General features: G+C 48.3%; 1 protein-coding gene across 1 annotated transcript in view; it reads right to left on the reverse strand.

The window, feature by feature from the left end:
- The window catches only part of akap6 (A kinase (PRKA) anchor protein 6), a 153,890-nt gene that overhangs the window by 126,741 nt on the left and 16,684 nt on the right, over positions 1-10,465 (reverse strand). The window contains exons 3-9 of the mRNA XM_034562775.1: positions 10,304-10,413; positions 9,423-9,564; positions 8,692-9,324; positions 8,331-8,612; positions 7,352-7,492; positions 7,147-7,254; positions 6,769-7,035 (exon numbers count right to left, since the gene is read on the reverse strand). Coding sequence (XP_034418666.1) covers positions 6,769-7,035; positions 7,147-7,254; positions 7,352-7,492; positions 8,331-8,612; positions 8,692-9,324; positions 9,423-9,564; positions 10,304-10,413 — 1,683 coding nt within the window. The remainder of the gene's footprint in view (positions 1-6,768; positions 7,036-7,146; positions 7,255-7,351; positions 7,493-8,330; positions 8,613-8,691; positions 9,325-9,422; positions 9,565-10,303; positions 10,414-10,465) is intronic.

Genomic DNA, 10,465 nt, shown 5'->3' on the forward strand with positions numbered 1-10,465 from the left:
GGAGAGGAGGAGGAAGAGGAGGAGGAGGAGAGGGGGAGTGTAGGAGGAAGAGGAGGAGGAGGAGAGAGGGAGTGTAGGAGGAGGAGGAGGAGGAGGAGGAGGAGTGGGGGAGTGTAGGAGGAAGAGGAGGAGGAAAGGGGGAGTGTAGGAGGAAGAGGAGGAGGAGGAGAGGGGGAGTGTAGGAGGAGGAGGAGGAGTGTAGGAGGAAGAGGAGGAGGAGGAGGAGAGGGGGAGTGTAGGAGGAAGAGGAGGAGGAGGAGTGTAGGAGGAAGAGGAGAAAAGGTAAGAAGAGAGCAAGAGGAAAATAAAAGAGAAAAAGGAGGAAAAACAAATGGAACGGAAAGGAAAGAAAAAGAAACACTGGATCGGGGAAAAGGAAGGAAGGAGGAAGTAAGGAAGGAAGGAAGGAAGGAAGGAAGGAAGGAAGGAAGGAAGGAAGGAAGGAAGGAAGGAAGGAAGGAAGGAAGGAAGGAAGGAAGGAAGGAAGGAAGGAAGAAAGGCAGGAAGGAAGGAAGGAAGGAAGAAGGAAGAAGGAAGGAAGGAAGAAGGAAGAAGGAAGGAAGGAAGGAAGGCAACGACGGAAAGCAGATTAGGAAGGAGAGAAGGAAAAGGAAAGGGAGCTTTTGAGGAAACTCAAAGAAAAATAAATAAGAATCGAAGAAAAAAGGAAACGGGAAAAGAAGGGAGAGAGCGTGAAGCAGTAAAGGTGAAGAGGTTAAACAGGAGAACGAGGGAGGAGAAGAGGAGGAAGAGGACGGGTTGGATGTCTATCGACCAGCATGCACTGGGGCTGCTTTGAAGCCTCTAAACCCGCGAGGCCCCCTGAGGGGCGGCGAGGCCTTCTGGGAGTCCCGATCCTCTTGATATCCACTTCATCTCGTCTCGTCCCCCCCCCCCCCCCCCCCCCCCGTGGCTCCGCCTCCTCGCCGCCGGGTAATTAACCGCTCGGCTGACGGCGCTCCGTGAAGGACGACGACGATCGCTTTGGACGACGGGCGCCGCGGTTACCGCGGTAACCGGTTTATTCTATACCACGGTGGCGAGAGGTCGACCGAACGCGATGTTGCTCTGCGATGATGATGAAGAGGAGGAAGAGGAAGCACCCGCTCTCCTTGTTGTGGGTTCAGAGGATTTATCACGTTAAGATTAAGAATATTTATATCTTTATATTTATCTTTATCTGCTTTATTTAAAACGTTATCGTTGCTTTTCATATTATTAACTGATTAATTATTATATAATACTAAAGTTAAAGCAGCTTGACAAGGATATGCAAATTCTACGTTTGGTCTCTGCTGGATCTGGGTCTGTCAACGGTGGACTGGTCTCTACTGGATCTAGGTCTAGTCCACGGTGGACTGGTCTCTACTGGATCTGGGTCTAGTCCACGGTGGACTGGTCTCTACTGGATCTGGGTCTGTCCACGGTGGACTGGTTTCTACTGGATCTGGGTCTGTCCACGGTGGACCGGTTTCTACTGGATCTGGGTCTGTCAACGGTGGACTGGTCTCTACTGGATCTGGGTCTGTCAACGGTGGACTGGTCTCTACTGGATCTGGGTCTGTCCACGGTGGACTGGTCTCTGTTGGAGCCTGAGCTGAAGGAGGTTCTGGTGAACCTGCATGGTGTCATCTGGTTTCACCAGAATCTGACCCGGTGGCTCCGATGAGGAGCTTTAAGAAGAACTCTAGAACCAGACCACCTTCTCTCTGAGGGTCTGTTTACTGATGGAGGTCTATAGAGGACCAGGACTCCACTGAGGTCACATAGAGGATCAGGACTACACTGAGCTGGGACTGGATCAGCTTGTTCCAGTCTGCGCGGCTCGAGGAGAACAGCAGGTTTTGCTTTTGGAGGTTCGAGGTGAAAGTGAAGACCAGAACCGACATTTTAAAATAAATGAGTTGAGGATCGAGGTTCAAAAGAGTTTGATTATAAATTCATTAAAAATTATCTGTAATAGAAAACATGGAACCAGCTCCCTAAAAAACACATTTATACTTCCTGCTTTCAGTTAAATTTATTTATTCATAATCACGAAACTTTAACTTGCTTCTCGTGAAAAACTCAGAAGGAAGGAAAGGAAAGAGAGAGATGAGTGTGAAGTGCAAAGATGGAGAGAAATAAATAAAAGAGAGAGGAGGGAGACGAGGCCGTCCTGTCACACCTGACTGCGCCCCTGAGATCGTCCCCGGGAGACCCCGCCGCCACCAGCTGTCTGTTGTTGCCGTGGGGGAAAAAAAAAATCGCCTCTGCGATGTTTAACATATTAATGTGGACTGTATACACACACACACACACGCACACACACACACACACGTGTGTGTGCGTGTGTGCGTGTGTGTGTGTGTGTGTGTGTGTGTGTGGACATAAATGTGTATATTTGGGAGTTGAAGGTATGTTTTATGTGAGCTTTGTTCATATTTCTATCAGATGTGAGCGGGTTCATCGTCCACGTTGAGCTTTTACCTCGTCCTCAACCTGTTTGTTTATCTATAGAAACACAAGAGAAGAGAATAACACCCCCCCTCCCCCTCCCCCTCCTCCCCCTCCTCTCTTATTTTCCTCTCTGCTGTCAGTGGGTCGTCCCGCCCCCCCCCCACCCCCCCCCCCCCCCGCCGGGCCAATCAGACGAGTGTTGATCCGAGTCTGTTGTCTGTCTCCCACTGCTCTCGGATAGGCCGGCGTGCCGCAGAGCCGCCAAAACACACACACACACACACACACACACACACACGCACACACACACACACACACACACACACACACACACACACACACACACAGGCTGCCGGCCCAGACAGCACACACACATACGACGTGATCACATGACGCGTGGGACACTTATCTACCCGATGGACTCGCTCTCTCTCGTTTGGTTTTCGAGACATCGCGGTGCACCTCAGGGGCCACGTCCCATACAGCTCAATTAGGGAACTTTTTGGGTTGAGCTGTATGTTTATTTCCTTGCGTGAGGCCTCGTTAAATTTGATGAGAAACAAGGTGGACGCAGAGAGGAGCAGGAGGAGGAGGTCAAGGTCAGAGGAGGGCGAAGGAGTGTCGAGGTCAAATATTCATGTCCAACGGCGGCGCGAAGAAAGAACGAGTCGAGAAATACTGCGAAAACAAAAAGTTATGTTTCATGAAGCGTGTTCGGAAAGTTGAACAAGAAGACGGTGCAACGAAGCATAGACTTCTATACAACCAGAGGAGTCGCCCCCTGGTGGTCAGGAGAGAGAATGCAGCTTTAACACATGAAGCATAGACTTCTATACAACCAGAGGAGTCGCCCCCTGGTGGTCAGGAGAGAGAATGCAGCTTTAACACATGAAGCATAGACTTCTATACAACCAGAGGAGTCGTCCCCTGGTGGTAAGGAGAGAGAATGCAGCTTTAACACATGAAGCATAGACTTCTATACAACCAGAGGAGTCACCCCCTGGTGGTCAGGAGAGAGAATGCAGCTTTAACACATGAAGCATAGACTTCTATACAACCAGAGGAGTCACCCCCTGGTGGCCAGTAGAGAGAATGCAGCTTTAACACATGAAGCATAGACTTCTATACAACCAGAGGAGTCGCCCCCTGGTGGTCAGTAGAGAGAATGCAGCTTTAACACATGAAGCATAGACTTCTATACAACCAGAGAAGTCGCCCCCTGGTGGTCAGTAGAGAGAATGCAGCTTTAACACATGAAGCATAGACTTCTATACAACCAGAGGAGTCTGGAGCCCTGGTGGTCAGGAGAGAGAATGCAGCTTTAACTCATGAAGCATAGACTTCTATACAACCAGAGGAGTCGCCCCCTGGTGGTCAGGAGAGAGAATGCAGCTTTAACACATGAAGCATAGACTTCTATACAACCAGAGGAGTTGTTTTATCTGTCAAGACCAAAACATATCTGCATAGTTCGATACCCTTTAAAGAGAAATGTAACACCGTGACACGCTTAAAAAAAAAAAAAAAAAAAGATTTTAAATATAGCGCCGTTTCCTGATTTCCTCTCGACTATTCTTCGGTGAATATATTTACAGTGGCGATAAGATGAGATTGAGTTCAGTCGAACAGCCGAATCAAGTCCGTGTCGGGCTTCATTTCCGGTTTATTCTATTTTCTACCGGCCGACGCAGACGCGGTTCAGATATGAGGTTCTCCTCTGATCAAATCCACTCCGACAACAAACACGGCCGAGTCCGCCTCCCTCGAGGTAACGACGCTTCCTGGACAGATTTGATTCATTTCTGCTCCGACAGTGATCTCTCTCTCTCTCTCTTTCTCTCTCTTTCTCTCTCTCTCTCTCTCCTCCTCTCTCTCTCTCTCTTCCCTGGACGGATGATTTTATTCTCCTCTGCTGTATTCAGTGGAGACTCTCCGCGGAGAGGCAGAATGTCATCCTCCACACTGAGACTCTTCTCTTCACTTCCTCAATTAGGCAGCTCATCCATCGCCATGATTACATGCTGCTAATTAAGCCGCTAATCAGCTAATTACCCAGGAGCAGAGGGGAACGACGAGTGTGTGTGCGCGCGCGTGTGTGTGTGTGTGTGTGTGGTTAACACGAGGTGTCATGTGAGAGCCAGCAGAGCATAATTTTTATTGCGTTTTGTTTTATATTTCAGGACTTTTGGATGTTTTTTTTGTGTAATCTTTTGGGCATAAATATGTTTTACGAGACGTCAATTAAAAGAGTCTTTTTTTTTTTTTTCAGGGTTTCTGCAACACGCGTTCCCTCGAATCCAGACTCCACACACACTTCACATGCCGGCATTGTGCCGGAGCTATACGTGAGCCAGAGGGGGGGAGGGGGGGGGGGGCGAGGATTATGGATGCCGATTGCGCGTGAGGCGTTCAGGGACACAGCCGCGAGGGGCGAGAGCAAAGATGTCTGCCGGCGTCCGAATAATCAGAGACTCTTTTGGAACCCCGAGATGTTTCTGCAGGACGTGATGTCTGATGTTAGAAAAGAGGCCTTTACATGAAAATTATTTTATTGCGATGAGTTATAATCGTGTTATAAACGTCTTTTACTGAATCGTGTGAAGAAATATGGTGAAGATTCTCTGCGTTTCTGCTCTATAGTTGTAAATGAGTAACGATTAGTGAAGAGATCACATTAACCTGTGACGCTAGTTATGTTATAATGTCCTCTCTGTTTATGTTGTTCATGCTTTTATTGTTTCTGTTTTTTTAAGTACCTTAAGTACCTTTTAAAGCGCTGTACGTGTATAATTATTATTATTAAAAACATAAAATGTTCATACTTAAAATATACTTGTATGGCTTTTGTATTACGGTTTCTTTATGCGCTTCAATTATTGTTTTTGGACGTTTTATCACCCGTCAGCCAATCGGTGTCCATGATGTCATAAATGTGGGCGTGGCTAAATAAATTACAAAAAAGCAATCTGATTTGAAGACGATTCAAAAACAGCATCGTCGTTATTAAACGGGAGCAATAACTCTCAATGAGGCGCTTTTGATATTTTAATAAATAATTGATTAAACTCGGCCCGCTTCCTTTATTTTTAACAGGAAGTGATTAGATTGTCTTTTTAAAAAAAAAAACGACGTGAGAACGAGCGGCGGACAACTTTTGACATTTCATCAGTCAAATCATCATCAATTATGAATATCAATGCGATTTTGAATGTGAGACCACCGGAGGACGGGTGGTTTGACGAGGGGATCAAACTCACGACCTTCTGGGTCACCGCCCCCCCCCCCCCTCCCCTCAGCTCCAAGGACGTCCACTCAGATCCTCAGATTGATCGTGGCGTCCTCACCGATAATCTTATTGCAGCGCTGTGATTCTGTCTGACCTAATAAATCAGATATGCAAAGTGGAGCGCTGCTCGGGGAGTAAAGAATATTCAGAATTAAGAATATTAAGGCAATAAAAGAAAAAGAGAGAGAGAGAGAGAGAGAGAAATAAACCTGAATAAAATAAAACAGTGAAATATAAAATTAAGAGGAGCTTCTTTATGGCGCTAATTAAAAAGGAGCGGCCACGAGGACGACGGATCCCCAGAGCTATTGACATTTCGCCATATTCAATATGACAGATATGACTGATTAGTTCACCGGGCAGCCTCATCAATAATCCGCCCGCCAATCAAACGTGACCTTTAAGAAGGGGAGGTGATGAATTAACGTGGGGCTTACGGGACGATCCGATACCAGCCCCTCCAATCCATCACGGGGGGGGGGGGGGGGGGGGGCATCGTGGAGGTACGGTTAACGTTTTGTTGAAGAGAAAAGTGCTGCTGACACACTTTGGAGACAGAGAGACAGACAGACAGAGAGACAGACAGACAGACAGACAGACAGAGAGACAGACAGACAGACAGAGAGACAGAGAGACAGAGAGACAGACAAACAGACAGACAGAGAGAAAGACAGACAGACAGACACAGACACAGACAGACAGACAGACAGACAGAGAGACACAGACAGACAGACACAGACAGACACAGACAGACAGACAGACAGACAGAGAGAGACAGAGAGACAGACAGACAGACAGCCAGACAGACAGAGAGAGACAGACAGACAGAGAGAGACAGACAGACAGAGAGACAGACAGACAGACAGAGAGACAGAGAGACAGACAGACAGACAGACAGAGAGACAGACAGACAGACAGACATACAGACAGACAGATAGAGAGACAGACAGACAGACAGACAGACAGTAGAGACAGAGAGAGAGACAGACAGACAGAGAGACAGACAGACAGACAGGACAGACAGACAGGTCTACCGCCCGTACCTCTATCTTCCTCCAGATGTCCGGGTCGTTGTCCTGACTCTGAATGTCCTCCAGCAGCTGCTGCACGAGGGTCGCACCTCCGCGCGCGTCCACCGGGGGCGCCGGCGCCGCCGCCACCGCGCGGCGATCCGCGGACCTCCGCCCGTCGTCGTCTTCGGACTGCAGGCCGCTCAACGGACCGGACTCCATGCTCTCGTCCAACGAGGGAGCAAAGTCGCTGGAGGAGGTGGAGCTGAAGCGGCTGACCAGGTTTCGTCTGTAAGGAAGCTGAAGGGGGGAGGGAGGGGGGGGGGGGGGGGGGGGGGGGTGTCCATGAGAATATGTTCTGGATCGAGAAACGTTCTCCAGCATTTAAGGAGAAACATCGAGTTGATGTACCAGCGGGGGCAGAAGACAAGGCACGTCGTCCCCGGCGTCCCAGTCTGTCAAATCCCAGTCGTCCACATCCTGCAAAGCCTCCTGGGTAGAGTCGCAGTCGCCGGGCCTCTGCAGTGGACAAAGAACCAAACGAGAACACCGTCGTCATCATCATCATCATCATCATCATCGGCATCGAGCGTCCACGTTTCCTCGCCGAGCTCACCAGAGGGACGGACTGGGCCAGGCTCTCCAGCTTCATGGCGAGCAGCTCCGTCTTACGCAGCTGAGCGGGGAGGGCGAGGAACTCCTCCGACCCGTACCAGTGCTCCCGGTCCGGGCTGGCTCCGGGGGAACCCTGGGCGCCCTGACGGGAGGAGGAGGAGGAGATCCGATTCAAAACGTCACTAATACGTGGAATTATCCATTATTATCAAAAGCCTCCATCCCATAATTCTTCCTATATTTAGAGAAATTAGGAAGCAGCATTAAGACCATAACTGAATAGCATAACTTGGGATCCTCTTCTCTTAATAATTATATTCCTTCTTTTGGTAAATTATCACTTTTACATTTTACAGAGCGAAGGAAACTATTTATAGAGGAAATTTGTTTATTATTTTGCCGTTTTGTTTTGTTTGTGTGAGGGGGGGAGGGGGGGGGGGGGGGTCGGCTTGTGTACTTATACATACGCGTGTGCTTTTTGTGTATGAACATTGCGTAACATGCACATGTGTTTATACAACACAATGTAAAATTGGGTTTCATGTCCAATGACGTTCCAAAAAAAAGAAGAAACCTTGACACACGTTATTCATATTCAGAAGTGCTTTATGGATCGTCGATGTGCGGCACGTTTTAAGTCGATTGTGATTTTATGAAAGAGAAACGGTTTAATTTATCCGATCATATTTTTTGGGAGACAATATTTGTATTTGTACGGAGCTTTAAAATGTAATGAAAGGCTCTTTACGTGGTAACAACAGGAACAGTAAAAGCAATAACAATATAAACAAAGAGATAGTTAATTTAAATTTTTTTTTTTAAAACAAGCATTAAATAACTCGCATCACAGGTTACAAATATATTTCGGTAATTTACGTGAGTTTGCGTATTTTTAATAAAATAAATACATAGATGAGGTCACTTGTGGATTGTAACGCAGACCGAGTTTGTGAAAACATTCTTGCGTAATACCCGCTCACCTTCTGGTGGCGCCTCACGATCCAGACCGCCGTCTTGCCGGGTCGCGGTCGGGGGTCGGACTCCTCTCCGGACGCCTCCAGGTCTGAGGAGAGGAACTGCTCCCTCAACGGGGAGGGCGCCGAGGAGTCGGAGTCGCCCCCCCCACTGTGTGCTCGGGTCTCCCTCCGGGTCCTCATCCGTCTGGTTGTGTCATCCGGAGACGCCGGGTCTCGGAGAGGCGGGGGGGCGCCGGCGGTCTTGGAGCTCAAGTGGTTTCTCTGGAGGTTCCGTCCGTTCATGATCTGGGGAGTCAGAAGACAAGTTGAGCTCCTCGACTTCATGCACACAAACGTTTTCTTTCTTCGTGAAATGACTACAAACCTGCAGACTCTCGTAGGACTGTGAAACGTGTTCCGGGTAAACCGGGTCCAGCTCCAACCAGAACTTGGAGCGGTCCGGAGGATCCATGAGGGACGGGGTGCTCCGACTCAGCTCGGCCTGGAACTGGAGCCCCCCCGGACCGTCCCTCGAGTCCTCCGCCCTGGTCGGCCCGTCCGAGAACAGAGCGGCTCTCTTGGGAAGCGACGGCTCCGTGGGCGACGCCTCGGCGCTGTGGCTCGCGCCCTGCAGGGGGCGCTTCGCGCTCTCACCGGGGTTGTCGGGCGTGCCGCACTGCATCGTGGGTAGCATCGCCGAGGGAGAGCGGTTGAGGTTGGTGGCGAGTTCGGGTAAACTGCTGTGGTGCTCGTGGTTTGAGAGGCGGATTCCTTCGCCCTTCTCTGATCCCGGCTCCGGATTTGGGCCTTCGAGCTCGCGGGAGGCCTCGTCCTCGTCCTCGTCGGCGTCCTCGTCCTCGTCCACGCGCTCGTATCCCGGCGCCTCGGCCTCGTCACCGGGGCTGTAGTCACTCAGCTCGAAGGCGGTGATGCCGCAGTCCAGAGAGAAGTAGTCCTGGCTGCAGCGGATGGTCAGCTGGCCGCAGTCGTCCACCTCCGTCAGAGCGTCCAGGCGAGTCTGCGGAGCGAGAATTATTCATGTCAAATAAAAACCATATTTAACGACTTCGCAGACTCACGTGGTCACCGGTGACCTCACGAGACCGAGGTCGTCACCTGGTGCTGGTCCTGGCTGAAGGCCTGCAGGATGTCGGTCTGCCGGGTGTAGTTTCCGTTGGAGTCCTGTAGGCCCTGCAGCAGCCGCTCCTTCAGGACCAGAACCGAGACCCTCAGCTGGTGCCACAGCAGCTGCACCGTCCTGGACCACGAGAGGGGGAAACACCAGCTACTAATACATTCGATGTCAAACAGGACTAAACAAAAGCATTTTAATAAATAATATTTTTTCGATTTATTCTATATTTCATGACTTTTCTTTGACGGCAAAAAATAATAATTCTTTCTTCCTATTTCTTAACTAATAATGTAGTAAACTCGTGAAATACTTTGTTACATGTTGTTGGAGGTGTAGTAAAAGCTTTGGAGTTGATATAAATGTACAGGATCTCTAGACTGTGAAAGACTGTTGACTTTTTATTAATATACAAAACAATTTTTTATTAATGATCAAAACAATGTCTTAATGGTCAGTTTGGTTTTTTTCCCCTTATTTTTGTATTCATTTTATTGTATTATTATTTAATTTTATATTTATTTATTTATTGGAATTATATTGAAATACCTGTATGTATTTGTTTTATTATTTTAAATATGTTTATTTTATATTTAATTTTATGAGGTGATGGTTGACCAGCATCAGGGGTTGTTTTCTTTTTTTGTAATTTTCTAATGGAGTTGTGAACCTTTCCACTATTTGTAGTTTATTTTCATTGTACACACACATCAATAAAGTGTTGAAGCAAAAATACACAAAACAATAAAGAACAAGTAGTTTTAATCCATGTTTCTCGCATAAAGAAGTCAAAGAGAAGTAACACCAGAAATATAAATATATAAATATACGATAACTTCATATCTCATATCTGGTGAGGACTCACCTGATGTCAACGATGATGTTGACGGAGTAGGACAACAGTTTCAGGGAGAACTCGGTCTCCAGCAGGGCGTGGATCTGCTCCACATGGTCCGAGATGTCCTCACAGACGTCCTAAAGTCACACACACACACACACACACACACACACACACACACACACACAC

The sequence above is a fragment of the Cyclopterus lumpus genome, chromosome 22 (assembly GCF_009769545.1).
Source record: "Cyclopterus lumpus isolate fCycLum1 chromosome 22, fCycLum1.pri, whole genome shotgun sequence".
Taxonomy (NCBI): domain Eukaryota; kingdom Metazoa; phylum Chordata; class Actinopteri; order Perciformes; family Cyclopteridae; genus Cyclopterus; species Cyclopterus lumpus.